Source organism: Nesoenas mayeri, assembly GCF_963082525.1.
Source record: "Nesoenas mayeri genome assembly, chromosome: 15".
In the NCBI taxonomy this organism is placed as follows: domain Eukaryota; kingdom Metazoa; phylum Chordata; class Aves; order Columbiformes; family Columbidae; genus Nesoenas; species Nesoenas mayeri.
In genome coordinates, this window is record NC_137559.1 from 6,450,034 (window position 1) to 6,465,121 (window position 15,088).

The following is a 15,088-nucleotide window of genomic DNA, read 5'->3' on the forward strand; positions in this document are numbered from 1 at the left end:
TATTACAGTTACCATAACAACGTCCCCATGCCGGGGTCTTTGCTGTGCCTGCAGTGATCCTGCGGTGGGGAGGATGGCGGGAGCACATCCCTGGTGCTTGGCACTCAATGTCCCCCTGCTTTGCTGTGACTGCATGGGGGCCCCATGGGCTCCCCCATACCTGAGGGGGGACGGGCACAGACCCCTGCAGAGCTGGGCTGTGAGGGGACTGTCACCTGCATAGCAGCCACCTTGTCCAGGTGCCCATGACCGGGCTGTCCTGCCCCCACGGAATTGGTCCTGTGCCCCCAGGGCTGGGCAAGAGGTGCCATAAATCAGGCATCTAATCTTGGTTTAATGGAAATGCAATATTTAGCTCAGGGAAAAGATTTCCTGTCTAATCTTAATGAAGTCAAGAAAATTTTTAAAAGGTGCTTTGACACCATGTTTCCCAGCTGTGGGAGTGCTGGGGCAGTGGGGGCAGCTCTGTGTTTGGTGCTGTATGTGATATGGGGTGCTTATCCTGGAGTCTCCCACTCCAGGGGTTTGCTGCCGAGCAAGAGCTTTTAACGCTTTTAGTAAGTCACTGGAAGGTGGTGAGCGGCTCCCGGTGCTCGAGTTCGGGGTGCTGTGTGTTCATGTGGATGATTTCCACCCCCGTGTGGGCATGAGGAGCTGTATGAAGACAGGCTCGGGGACACACGGTACCCACCGGCCAGCTCAGGTGTCCCCACGGGGCTGTGCCGAGCTCCCCTGTCCCTGGGGGCTGTTTCCACCTGAGATGCGGGGACAGCCCTGCATACCCGCACATCTTGAGGGAGGGATGCTGGGGGCGATACTGGAGGTGATGCTGGGGACAAGGGTCCCCAACGTTCATCACGCCAGCAGCCCTAGGCCCTGGCAGCCTGGCCGAGCCCTGCCGTGGGGTGCAAGGTGGCAGCTACCATGGGTGACCACGTGGTCCCCGCCATGCAGAGCCAGGTGGCCGGTACGTCCCCATCTGCTGCTGACCCCCATGCTGGCCTGACTGGATCTTCCCTCTGCACCAGCTGGATTTATTTTCGGGCCGTTGCTGCTGCTGGTTGTCCTCCCTCCCCTGCCTGTCCCCTCTCCAGGGTTTAGCATGCCCCCTGCATGGTGCTACGGTGCCGTGTAACCCAAAACCCCCCGACTCAGCACTCCGATAGACCCGGGGCTGCAGACACCTCTCCTCCTCCTGTCTGTCCTCAGGCTGGGCTTTTTCCAGCCTTTGCTGGTGCTTTTTTTTTTTTTTTTTCTTTTTAGCTCAAATGGATTTCATCCCATTTGCCCAGAATTAAGCTCCTGCAGATTTTAATTTGCTGACATTTCCTTCATCCGTTTGGTTGTGGATAGCGGGGATAACGCACGTGCTGCGCCGGGTCCTCCCTGCTCCCATCCCCTGCCCATATGGCTGGTGTGTGCAGGAAAGTGCACAATTGTAGTTCTGCTCAAGAATGGTGAAATCCAGCGGCGAGGGGGAAAGATGAGCTGTCTTGGGTGAGTAATGAAGGGACCTTTCCTGGAAGCCGAGGGGGCTGGGAGGGGAATGGGTTTAAAGCAGCTTAATTCTGGAATCTAGTAACCCCCGGCACCACAAAAATGAGATGTGCTAAAAGTTAATTAACTCTTAGTGTCGGGATTGCGTCGGAGCTGCTCTCGGCAGGGAATCGTGGGCATCACAGCTCTGCTGGGGAGAGGGAAATCTCTTACTTTGTGTTACTCCATCACCTGCAAATGCCAAAGCCCGGGTCTAGTCCCGGGGGAGCTGTGGGGTTTGACTCGTCTGCTCACCCACCCGTGCCGAGCGCGTGTGCAGGTGCTGCCTGTGTCTCGCACCGGCATGGGGAGAGCGGGTTATTTTGGGCAGGCTGGGGGCCCCAGGGGCGTCTCAGCACTGCTCTGATTTTGGAGCTGTTTTCAAAGCAGGGCAGAGGTGCAGTGCAGCTCTGCACCCAGGTGCTCTGCAGCGCTGATGCAGCAGCTGCTGGCTCTGCCCCAGACTTGGGGGGGCAAAGTCACCCCTGGAGATGAGCAGTTCAGGGGGTATCTCCCCCATGTTTAGCACTTGCACAACACCGCAGACTGGTTGCCCTTTGTGCCACATGCTCCCCCTGTGCCAGCGGTAACACTGGCGGTGCCTGTGCCAGCATTGCACTGGCTCCTGGCAGCGGCATTTGGCTTTGAAACATCTGCTTGCGGTAGAATTGGGGAGTGGTGGAAACACGGGTCCCTTCCTCATCGCTGGCCTGCGCTACTGTCCAAACTGGGGCATAAGACACGGGCGGTGATGCTGACATGGACATCATCCCGTTAACCTGGATTTGAGCAGCGCGTGTGCTCGGGAGCACATCCAGCCACATTAATTCCTTAGGTGATTGCTCCAGGGCCGTTCAGACTGCTGTGTGTCATTGTGGATCTCCCTTAGGTCACGTTGTGCTTCACCCTGCTGCAGGGTGAATAGTTGGGGATAGTTTGTGACTTTGCTTCTTTGGTTATGGTTCCTTTGCTCCTGGGGGAAAAGCAACGCCTGCAGCTGGCCAGGCCCAGGCGATCGCAGCTCTGATTGCAGACACTTTTGATCCCGGACAAAGATAAAATTGCTGCCCATCAGGGGTTCCCTTATTACAGGAGAAATTCCACCGAGTTCATTCTAATAATGCTTCAGACACAATCTATTTGTCTCAGCTTGTTTTTCATGGCAATAAAATCGCTTGGCATGTCCCCGTATTAAAATACTCCAGCCATCTGTGACTGTCTCTGGATAAGAAATTTCATTTTAGCCATCAGGATTTATATATTATGGATTGCGCTGCTTTCCAGCTTGTCCTCCCCCCCACACACCCGCTCCTCCGAGGCTGGGGGGCTCTCTGAGCCCTGGGTGCTCATGCACTTTGCAGCACGGGTCACCCCCCATCCGCATCACTCCCGCTGCAGCACCTAGAGCTGCAGGTGGACACTGTCCTGCCCGTGGTGAAACCATGTGGACGGCAGGATGATGATGGAGGAAAAGCAGCTCTTGTTTGCTTCCGCTTTAAAAAATCCCTAATCTGATAGCCCGACATATGGTCAACTGCCCAAAAAAAGGGAATTAGGGCAGCAGGAAAAAAAAAACCCAAACAAACGTGCCAGCAGTGAAAACAACTGGGAGCAGAGTTCCCTTTTTATCAGCTGAGTTCAAATAGGTCATGACCAAAATGCCTCGGTGCAAAATCTCCTGTTAGCAGATTAATTTATTTTGGCAAATGTCACTATGGCTCTAATGCAGATTATATCACCTGGCCCACTTGCAACCACCACCATGTCACAACTTTTATTTTGGGAAGCAGTTCCTTGGTCTGAGTGTTTTCCAGTAGCTTAAAGAAAACACAGAGAGAGGCAAGAGCCACCGAGGCCCCGGTGCTCGGCTGCAGGTAGGGAAGGTGACCCGGCTGGCATGGGCTCCGGTGCCGCTCCAAGGGCTCTCACCAGCACAGAATGGTCCAGTCATCACCAGAGCCAGTGCGGGGATGTGTTGTGAGAGGGTGACCCTCCCCAAAAACTGCCATGGGGGTTGGGGGTCTGGGGCTGTCCCTGGAGATGAGTGGGGTGGCCAGGCAAGGGCTGCAAGGGGCTCCGGGCTCCGATGGATGGTCACCGCATCCCACCATGTCTGTGCTCCTGGCTGGAAAAACACCTTCATTCCTATTCATGGTGACAATGGTCACATCTGCAAAACATCTGCAGCCGGATGAGTGATTATGGAGCTTCTCGTTACCGGGGATAACAGCCCCTGTGAAAATCACAGGTCTGCACTCGCTGCCAGGCTAGAGTGAGTCACAAAATCATAGAATCATAGAATTATAGGATCATGTCCGGCTGACCACGCACGCAGGTAGATGAGGTTTGAGAAAAATCTGTCCAAGTCCACAAGCAGAAGTCCTGTTAGCTGGGTAAAGCAGCACAAGAGTTTTCTCTCCTGAAAGCATGTGAATTTTAGCATTGCAGCCTCTGTCAGGGCAGAAGTGCTTTTCCATACTGGTAGCTGTTGCACAGCACAGTTCAGACATAATCCAAGTGTAGCTCAGTGTTTTAATCCACCTCAGGATGTGTTTTTCTGCAAACTGATAGACTCAAAGTCAGGTCTTTGCTAGTTGTTTTGGGGCTAAACCACACATTTTTCATTTTTCCTTCCTTTGCTACCTGGAGATCGCACCTGATGTTGGCAGCTCTGGAAAGCTTCACATCCTCTTCATCAAACGCCTGTGCTGTGTTTAAAGATGGCGTTATTTAAATTGAAGATTTAAAAAAATCTTCTATCCCTAATGCAAAGTGCTGCTGTGTTACCCTGAGGGTAAATGGTGCTCTGTGGCTCGGCGGGAGGTTTGGGCCCATAACTCTGTCCTGGTGCAGCCCGGGTGGCTCCACCTGCAGCCGCGCACCCGCCGCCGATGCCGTTCGCCTTTAAGGTTTCTCACCCATTACAGCAGCATGCAATTTAAACAGAAGCACTTTAGAAGTCAACTAATTAGCACCAGGGAGGCATCCCCCCGGAGTTCGGCGCAGAGCCGTGCCCTCCTTTCTGTTACGAGATCGTTCCAGCTGGAAATTACAGCGACGGCAGTTTTTAGGGAAAGCGAGAGGCTCTGGCGCTGCGAGCCAGGGCAGAGAGGAGCAGGGAGAGCAGTGCGGGCACCCAAGCCCCATTGATTAAAAAAAGGCACTGGGTGGATGGTAAAACCTCCGCCTTGGACTGGGAGTGTGGCAGGGTGGTGAGGGGAGGCAGGGGCTCAGCCCAGGTAGATCTTGCCGGCCCATCTGGCCGCGGTCCCCACACACGGTGGGGGTGCCGAGCGGTGGGGGGCACCGGCTGGCACACAGTTTGGTTGTTGGATCCGGCCGCGTCGTGGGCGTGAGCCGGGGCTGAGCCTCAGCTGCATGAGGATCTGAAGTGTCTTCCTTTTGTTCCCGCCGTGCCCTGACAAATGGGAAAGGACCGGAGCTTCTCCCGGCATTTTCGGTACGTGTCTCTGCTCCGCGCCGCCGCACGTCGTGTACGGTGTTGGGTGTGCTGGGGACACCTCGCGCCCTGGCAGGCCTCCCCGCGATATCTCTCCTGCCTCTCTGAGCTGAGGGTACCGGGTCCCCTTCACTGGTGTGGCCCTGCCACCAGCCTGTGCCCACCGCAGCAGCTGCGAGCTGGTGGGGGGCCTCAAGCAAAGCTCAGATGAAAAACTGGGGGTGGAGGGCTGAGGAGAGGCAGAAGGAGCATATCTGGCTCTGCTTTGTCTCCATGGGTCTTGTCCACCAAAGGGCTGGGCGGGAGGATGGAGGTTTGGAGTGTGCAGGGGGTGAGATGGAACGAGGAGCAGGGACCCCTTGCAGCAAACCTGGGTTGCTTTCATATGGTCCCGCCGCTGCCCCGCTGGAGGGGACACATCCTGCACCGGCAGGTCTCAGCGCCCAGCTCAGGGTGGGGGTGTTTAGGTGACCTCGGTGCCCATCACCAGATGTGTGCCTTTGTGAAAGGTGGTTCTGTGGGCGCTGGGCTGGTGGGGACACGGCTCTCAGCCCGCGCAGGCTGCAAGGTGGGACTGGCTGCTTGGAGCTGTGATGGACCCGCCTGGGAGCTGTAAAAATAGTGAGTGTGACAAGGACCGAGAGGTGCTGAACATCCCCTGCAGATGTGAGCCCCAGAGCCAAGCTGTGCCAGGACTGACCTGGAGCACATGGGGAGGAGGAAGAGGAAGCTGAAGGCTCGAGGTTGGTGCTGCATGGTCCCCAGCCCTGCCACGGGCAGCCTGCGGGGACAGGGAGCTGTCCTGAACAGGGTGGGCGCATCCATGCTTCCCGCTCCCCGGTGGGGTTTGCTGGGAGATGGAAACCCCAGCTGAGTGCTGCTCCTCGGTGCCACACTGATGGGCAAAGCCAGGTCTTTCCCATGGCATGGCAGGATGCTGCAGAAATGGGCTGGTGCCGGTGCTGATGCTGGTGCTGGTGCATGTTGCATGGGCAGCATCATGCTGGAGCAGAGGACAGGCTGAGGCATCACCACTGTCTAACGACATCCCATGTGCTCCCTTTGGTGGGGCACTCATTAAGGATGAGGTCTGAGCACACACAGTTAGGAGGTCAGTAGCTGCTGAAGCGCAGAGTGTTGGGGGGCTCGGGGGACACAGGCCCCCAGCAGCACAGGGGCACCCCGTGCTCCCTGAGGCCACATTGCAAGTGCTCTCATAGGGTTCTGCAGAAGGGAACAATTTTGCATGCTTTAATGGGATTATTTTTAGCAGTCACTCAGTTCCTCTCCTTAATGAGACACCGTTTAACTTGTAGCACTGAGTCAGTCTATGGTGAAACCCCTAAAGCCTCCTGTCCTGTGCCTGGTTATGGAGCTCACCTCACTTGGCAACAAAACTCAGAGGTTTGTTTGCCTGCAGGTGAAGCCACAGCCAGTGCAAAGTGGGACAAGCAGGGCCAGTTTAATTTGGCCAGTTTAAATAGGAACGTGCTCATTTTGCCTGCAAGGAACCCGGATTTCTCTGGGGTGGGAGGGGACGTGCAGCCCAGCCCGGGGGTCCTGCCATGTCCTCCCTGTGCTGTGACAGCCCAGGTTTCCGCAGGAGCCTCTGACAGCTGGGTCAGCTATTTATCAGCATGATTTCTCTCTTTTCCAGTTGCTGCTTAATCACAAATTGACTGTGATTTGTACCAATGTGTTACTTGTTTTAAATTATCACTAAATGCTTTGCGTGAGCATATGTCAGCCTCGGGATGGCTGCCGATCTGCCTGCTCCTACGCAGTGTGAGCATCAGCTTTTATTTTGAGTTCTGCGTTTTGTTGGGGAGAAACAGAGACGTCCTGGTCCCGGTAGATTTGGGCTTTGAAGCCTCCCCCTCCCTTTCTTCTGGCTTCACCCAGGATTTCAGGTCCCTTTGGTGAAGCTGCCCAAGGCGTGGGGAGACCCGCAGGAGCCCCTGCCAGCCCCAACCCCTCCGGCCACGCTTCATTAGCAGCTGCCATCGTCACAGCTGTGTCACTGGTGTCACAGCCCCTCGAAGCAAGTTGCTTCGGGTTCTCTGATGCCAGTTCTGACTTTGTTGCCCACTGGCAATGTGGTGCTGGGCAGCTTGGAAGTGATGCTCACACCCCTCCTCTGCCGGCAGTGTTGGGGTTTGTGTTAATGTTAATTTAGGGAGCGCATTCACACACACCACGAGGTGAGGAGCAGTAATGAACCTCGCAGTGTTATTGTCTAACGAGCAAATGCAGCTGCCACAGGCGGCCTTTCCGGGTGCGGGGAGGTGTTGCTATAGAAACACTGGGAAATCACAGCTCATCTAGAAGCCCCCGAATGTGCAAATGGGAGGGTAGGAGCAGGTGAGGGGGGTGTCTGTGTCCTGCTGTTGCGATGGGAGAAGGAAAAGGAACAGAAAAAGCATTTCGTGGTGTCACAGGAGTGATTTCCTGGCCGGAGTGGAGGTGGTGCAGACAGACCCTCCTGGCTCCCCCTGGGATCCTGCTGTGCATCCCCTGAGGGTCCTGGGAGGTCCTTTCAAGGGGCACAAAGGCCACTTGGCTGCTGGCAGAGCAGCCTCTCTGGGCACAGGGGAGGTGACCCAAGAGGAAGCAAGTTCCCAGTGATGTCCCCTTGCCTGCCGTGTCCCCATGCCCATCCTCATCCCCACAGCACCAGTGTCTCCCGAGGGATGGGAGGGGTCTGACCTCCTCACCCCAATGGAGCCGTGCATGGGATGGTACAGGAGATATGAACAGTGTCCCCAGCATCTCTGGTGTCCCCAGCACCCCTGGTGTCCCCAGCCCTGAGAAAGGCTGAGAGCACAGGAGGGCTTTGGGCTGCTCTGACCTTTCCTTTCCAGATACAGCTGCATCCGGAGCTCTGTTCCACAGCCCCCCAGCCCCACTCCTCACTCCGCTCCCTTGTCTCGCTTTCCCAGGATTTTCATCCCCAAGAAGCACCGGCAGCGGTTTGACGAGGTGGTGTCGCAGAGCCTGATCAGCAAGCTGTGCCGCTCCAAGAGCCAGCAGCACAGCAACCGCCTGCGGCGCAGCCGGAGCGAGGACCACCAGGAGCGGCTGCTGGTGTCCACCCGCGCCAGCTCCGTGCCCCGCAGCCACGAGGAGATCAGCAAGAGCCTGCGCAAAACCACCTCGCTCCTCACCAGCAATGTGGCCTCGGGGGCTGCCCGCAGGTAACTCCTCTCCTGGATGCCCTCGAGTTCACAGGAATGCACTAGGTGCACTAGGAAAGGGGATGTCCCTACAACAGGCTTTCTGGTTGTAAATGATCTTGGCGATGTTGCCTTCCCCCAGCTCCCTGCGGGGAACAACTCCAATCAGACTCCCAGCAGGCAGATTTCCAAACGCTACTTCCAAAATTTCCTGGCTGAATTTAATTTCTCTCTCATCAGCCTGTCTTTACCCCCTAAAACACATTGTCTCTCTTATTCTATGTAATATATAAGGTCACTATAAAAACACATTGGATTTGAAGAACTGAATGGTGGATTTATTAATTCAGTAATTAATGCAGAGCAGAATGCCACACTCAGGGGCTTGGGCACTCAGGGGATACCCAAGCTAGTGGGGCTTTGAGGGGCTGGGAAAGGGAACAAGAACCAAATCTTTGTTGGGCTCTGATTTCATATTTACTTTTTAAAATTTAATTTAATTTTATTTTTTTTTTTACCTGCAGAACTGTGCGCGTTTATAAAGGCAACAGAAGCTTTGGCTTCACGCTCCGCGGCCATGCCCCGGTGTGGATCGAGTCTGTTCTGCCAGGTAAGAAAACCTCCAGCCCCAAGATCCAAAGACACTTCTTTATCTCTGGTCGCAACTCACAACTTTAAGTGCTGGCTGTTTGCTAGAAAATAGCAAAAGTGACTTTTACAAGGCTCAGGGATAGAGTTTCCCTGAGCTGAATGACTAGTGTCGTTGGTACAATTTAGTTTGGCTTTATGCATTCCCTGTTTTGAAAGGTAGAAAATGTCTGTGTTCCGTGAATAGTCCGAAATAATTCCCTGTGTCCAGTGAACACCCCAGTGGGTCCCTGCCCTGGGCTGTTCCGTGGCACAGGGGAGCCCCCCGAGCAGGGACCCCCAGCTGAAGCCCCTCTCGTCCCCCATGCGTGCAGGGAGCCCAGCGGAGAAAGCTGCTCTCAAAGCTGGAGACCGAATCCTGTTCCTCAATGGGCTGGACATGAGGTAAGAGCTCTGCAAAAAGGGTCCCAGGGCATGGTCACTTGTTCACTCCTGTGCAACTGAAACAAGAGCTGGTTGTCCTCGAGAACTGTCTGCTGAGGTGCACAAGGGGTTATGCCCCATAAAGACACCTCCTTTACAAAACCTGGCTCTAAGAGCAGTATTTCAGCTCCATCCCTGTTCCTTCTTTCACTTCCCAGTGCAAATAACCATGTGTAATGCATGATACACTATATATAACTGGTGTTGCAATTGCAGCCCAGCCACAGACCCTGATTTGAGCCGTTGTGGGTTAAGTTGTATGTGTTAAACACATCTGGGGCTCTGCTTCTGGGGGGAGCAGAGCACCAGCCAGCCCACAAATCACTCCCAGAATGGGATCATAACCTTAAAACCACACGGGCAATTGCATTTCCACCCAGAAGTTAATTCTTCTACATATTATTTGTGCACAACAAAAGCAATCAAACCAGAGCTGAGCGTGCACCTCGCTGGGCAGTGACAGCAGCCCGTATTGCCTCGGGTTTGTCTTTCTGCACAAAAAGCAAGAGCAAAGGGTTAGAAGAGGCTACAGGGTAAGAGAGGGTGATGAATATTTAAAGGTTAAACATCTGATGCTGCGTCTGTCAGTGCTCAGGTTCTCACGTTTCAGCTGATCCAGCAAACTGCTGGCTGATGCAGCATTGCCAGAAAATAGAGCAGGCCAAGTCGATTGTCCTCTGAGCCCACGTTCTGGCAGGCGCTGGCCCAGCCTGGCCTGTACCCTTCTCCAAGGACACTCCAAGATATTTTTTTTTACCTACAAAAATGCATTTTACATCCACCTTGCATTTTCTTTTCATGCAGAATTAAGACAGGCAAGGAGAGACTAGCAGCACTGTATCATTTAGACTGGAAGTTTATCTTCTGGGTCTGAGTTTAAAGTAACGCTGGCTTTGCCTGCAGGAACAACCCCGCAGGATGCCCGTGGGATGTCCTGCGGCTGTTCCGTGCTGCGGGTACAGCGGAGGGCTCGGGGTGCGATTCACACACTCCCTTTGGGAGGCTCTTTTCTGAGCAGCACACACAAAGCAAAGATCCAGAGTCCAGGGGAAGTGCAGCAGGGCCCAGCACTGCCTGGTTCCGAGCAGCAGGATGAGGTTTTTTGCAAGAGAAATGGAGCCAGCTGGGAGCTCCATGTCAGTGCTGCTCGCCCAGAGCCGCTGCCCACACAGGCAGCAGCCCGGCAGCGCTGAGCCGGCTCTCCTGTCCCCGCAGGAACTGCTCCCACGACAAGGTGGTGGCGATGCTGCAGGGCAGCGGGGCGATGCCCACCTTGGTGGTGGAAGAAGGGATCGTCAGCGTCTCCAATGGTAAGAGCGCAGGAGGGGCTGGAGCTGCAGAAACCCACACAGGAGGGAATGGCCAAATACCCGCCGTGGGCTCAGCAGGGTTTAGGCGCTGCCTGGAGCCTAACGCTGCTCCTCTCACTGCTGCCCGCTTGCTGGGATCAGGCTTGATCTCAGGCTTGGCTGCTCTCCAGAAGGGCTCATCCTTCTGTATGATTGTCCTTGACAGCCCTTGCCAATGTCATTCACGTGCAGCCTGTGCCGTGTATTTGACCGCAGTAATCCAACCCTGTGTATCCATGGTCGCTGTGCAAATCCCGCGGTTGTGTATGGACTGTGCTGTTTGGAATAACTGCTGCTGTTATGAATAATTCAGGTTGCTGCTGGTGAGCGAGGCAGTGGGAGATGAGGGTGTCTGGGCGATGCGGGTGACTGTCAGCAGGGTTCCAGCAGCAGGAGCACAGCCAGGGCACGGCTCGGTCCCTGCGGTGCTGCCAGAGCTGTGCCAAGGCAGGAGGGTCGGTGCATTATCAGGGTGCTGCCCGGCAACATGTAGGGCCAGGATCAGGGACTGTCTCTTCCCTCTGGAGCAGCAGCTGAGTCCCTTGAGCTTCATATCAGGAGCCCCGTGTTACCAATTCAGTTGCATGTGCCCTAAAAACAAAACTGTGGACCTACTGGACCAGCCATGAGCTCCAGAGCAGGAGGAAGGCAGAGCCAGACCCAGCTCCAGATGAGCTATTTCATCCTGCCACCTGCTGCCTTCCAGTGGCTGAAATCTGCTTTTTTAGGTGTAACAGTGTCTGTGTCAGCACATCAGGATTTGTATTTCTATAGAGCAGGGGCTGTGCACAGGTGAAGCTGTCCCTAGTACTGACCCTTGGTTTGGGACAAGCCTTCTAACCCATAGTTAAGACACTTTGTCTGTTGAATTTTCTTTTTTCTTTCTACCCGCACCTTGCAGACTCTGACTCTGCTGACTCCCCGAGCAGCTCCTCTGCCCTCACCTCCCTGCAGTGGGTTGCAGAGATTCTCCCCTCTAGCATCAAGATCCAAGGAAGGACCTTCACCCAGCAGCTGGAGCACCTGCTGACTCCTCCCGAGCGTTACACCATCTGCAAAGCACTGGAAGGCTTCTTCCAACATCGGTAACTCCTTAGCAGCTCCATTCCTTCAATGCTGGTGGTGATGCCCATGTCCGAGCCGGTCTCTGAGCAGACAGCAGCCCTCAGCAGTGAGGCTGGCAGCACTGAGCTCTGCTGGGATCACGTTCTCCTGTTTCCCCAGTTGTGTATTTCCCTGTACGTGTGGGCATGTGCCCATCTCTCACCAGGTGTCCTGCCTGAGGACAGGGCAGACCCATTGGCTTCTGAGGTTAATTCAGTCAACCTTTAATCCCTCATAAAACAACTCTGGTCCCCCAGGGCATGAGCTCTCTTGCTGTCTGGCCATCCTCGATGGCCACAGATCCTGTTTCACCTCTTTCAGTAAATCTCACCCTTTTCATCCTTGTCTTCTCCCCCTTCTCAGCATCTTGGCTGCAGCACAGGAATGGCTGTGGCTGGCAGAGCCCTCGTCCTGCAGTGGAGCATCCTCCCTGCCCTGCTGCAGGGGCTGAAACCCAGCCCCTGGCAGACTCACAGCTTTCAGTAGTGACTTTGTTTTCTGCCCTTAGTCTTTAACCTTTCTGCACCGTGGTGAATAAGCCATCCCTTTCTGCACTGGGAGATGTTTCTGCCTCTTCCTGCACCTGTGGAGCTGACAGAGCCGGCTGCTCAGCTGCTTCTTGAGAGCCCAGGTCCCCCACGAACCACAGATCATAGCATCATTTTGGTTGGAAGAGACCCTTAAGATCACCGAGTCCAACCATAACCTAACTCCAGCTTCCAGGCCAGCTCCTGCTGCAATGGTGTAGCAGCCTGCAGTGTAAAGACTAAAGGATCAGGAGGTCCAGATCCTCAGTTTGACAAGGCAATGCTCTGCAGGGAGCCTGGGTGCTGCTGTGCTGGCAGGTGCTGGGGAGGCACAGCCACATAAATCCCCCCAGCACCTGCTGAGTGAACCCTCTTGAGGCCCTGTTATCACTAACACTGCCCTGGGAACGCAGAATTCATCACTCCGTGGTCTCTCAAGACCATGCTACTTCTGCAGGACTCCTCAGTTGGGCAGTTCAGGTCCGGAGCAGCTGGTGAGGCAGACCCTGTCCCTGGGGTCTGCAGCTGGGAAATGCCAACCCCATCCTAGCAGGGTGTTTGCTCTTGCTCAGCGGCACAAGGATGGGAACCCCAGTACCACGAATCAATCCCCAGGTCCCAGTGCAGGGCAGCACATGTTCCTTGGTCTCCCAGCAGCGTTTGAGCTGGGGCTGTCGCTGCTGCCTGCAGGGAGCACGATGCAGCATGGACACGGACATACCCACCCTCTCCTCCTGCCTCCAGCTGCCCCAGATGGCTCCACACAGAGGCCGCTGCTCCATTTAACAATAATTCCTCATGACCTAATTGCATGCCAGTCCCAGACGAGCCAGCTGTGACCTCTAACTGCTCCACCAAGGAGGGAAATCCCCAAACGTTCAGCTGATGTTTCCTGCCACTGCAGCATGCAGATACCAGCATTTCCCAACAGCAAACAAAGGGGACAGAGTCAGGACACCCCCATTCTGGGCTCCGGTTCCCCAGGCATTTTGCGCATGACTAACCATCTGCTAGGAGCAGAGGCTTTGTAGGGCAGAGCAGCCGCCAGCCTCAGCAGCTCTTTAACTTTTAACTCTTCTGAAGGGGAAACAGGCTCCTCACAGCCAAGAGAAAAGGCAAATTAGCGCTGAACTAGGGAAAAGCTCAGCAAGCAGCTGCTGGCAGGCTCTGGATGGCTCCTATCGCTTCTCATCTCTCCTGGCCTCTCAGATCCCCAGGACACTTCATTAATGGAGCCCTTGCAGCCTCTGAGCCTCTTCACCCCTCACTCTCCCTGCTCCTGGGAGGGCACTGATGGTCCCTTCACCTAACAGCAGGACAACAGGTTTGGTTCTACATATGCAATTTCCTTCCAGCTCTCATAAGAAGTTCTTACTATTACTGCTACACTAAGGATGTAATAGTTGCAACGAGCTTTAACCCAGTATCTTTGCCTCAGTTTCTCAGCACTGAGTTTAGCCCTCCAACCCAGGACAGCCATCCTCCCCCAGGCTGCTTCATCCTCCTCCCCGAATCGGGTGCTCAGCCCTGCTGTTCACAATAGCCCTTTCACCATCTCTACACACCAGAGAACAAAATGAGGCTGAGCCTTCAGTCCTCTGAGGCTGCCAGCCCAGCCACCCTCTCCACTGCATCTCTCCCTGAGCCTACTTACCTGCTGCTGGCTAAAATTCAGACTTTCTAGGGTTTCTCTTTGCTTTCTGGTGCTCTCTTGCTCCCTAGACACCCTAGCTGACTCATGAACCAGGTTTTATACCTGGCTGGCAGCTGCTGCTGGTCCCTGGAATTTGCTCTCCCCATTAGCACCAGCTGCATATCTCCATGTCCTGAACGGCTCCATCTCCTGCTTGCAGCCCAGCACCTATGCTCCGAGATAACCTCTTTGTGCCAAGGACTCGGAGCCAAACCCAGCAGCTGGGATGCAGGGAAGTGCCGGAGCCCTGGACACGGCGTGGCGGGGCTGTGCTGCAGGGATGCGCTCACTGCCAGCCCTCTCTTTCTGATTTTGCAGGAATATTGACACTCTCATTGTGGATGTGTACCCGGTGCTGGACACACCGGCCAAGCAAGTCATATGGCAGTTTATTTACCAGCTGCTGACGTACGAAGAGCAGGAGCACTGCCAGCAAAAGATTGCCAGGTTTCTTGGTTACAAGTCCTTGGCAGGTGAGAGGAAAAACCCCTGTGCTCCAGCACGGACACGCCATGTCCCACTGGGTCCCTGGGGACCTTGGCAGTGGCACTGGGAGCAGGCTGGGGTGACGAGGGAGCAGGCAGCTCTGTCTTGCCTGGCTCCTGCCTGCACGGGGCTGGTGGCTGCGTGGGGTGTCGAGCAGCACACAGGAGACTCCAGCTCCTGTTACCAGTGAGGTTGATCTGTAAATGTCAGGCGGGAGGTTAACTTTTGTGCACCACGGAGCTGTGGAATTTTGGAAGGAAACTCTGCACTGAGAGGTGATGTTTCTGGGAGCGAAGGTTTTTGGAAGCTGCTTGGGTCATTAGAGGTTTGGAAAGGATGTGGATGGCTTAGGGGCAGCATTCAGAGAAGAGAGGGAAGATAAGCCATGACAGGATGTCCCTTGAGATGTCCCCGGGATGTCCTCTCCAGGTATCTGTGATTGGAGGTTGGGGAGCAGGGACCCGGCAGGTGGTTGGGGATTCTCCTCCACCCATCACTGGGGCTGCGGCAACACCAAAACCAGCTGTGGTTTGCTGAGGATTAGGGGCTTTGCAGTCCGACAGCAGAAAAGTGAGGGCAAATATGGACTGAAATATCTTAATATTTGGATTTCGGCTTCTTAATTGCTTTCAAATTCTTCTATGTTGTCTTGATATGTTTATTTTAAATTCTGTAGGTAGAACCATATG

General features: G+C 54.8%; 1 protein-coding gene across 1 annotated transcript in view; it reads left to right on the forward strand.

The window, feature by feature from the left end:
- GRID2IP (Grid2 interacting protein) overlaps positions 1-15,088 on the forward strand; it is a gene marked incomplete at its 3' end in the record, with an annotated part of 32,067 nt that overhangs the window by 4,394 nt on the left and 12,585 nt on the right. Inside the window, exons 3-8 of the mRNA XM_080354016.1 lie at positions 7,936-8,190; positions 8,694-8,779; positions 9,132-9,201; positions 10,456-10,550; positions 11,491-11,674; positions 14,232-14,386. Coding sequence (XP_080210142.1) covers positions 7,936-8,190; positions 8,694-8,779; positions 9,132-9,201; positions 10,456-10,550; positions 11,491-11,674; positions 14,232-14,386 — 845 coding nt within the window. The remainder of the gene's footprint in view (positions 1-7,935; positions 8,191-8,693; positions 8,780-9,131; positions 9,202-10,455; positions 10,551-11,490; positions 11,675-14,231; positions 14,387-15,088) is intronic.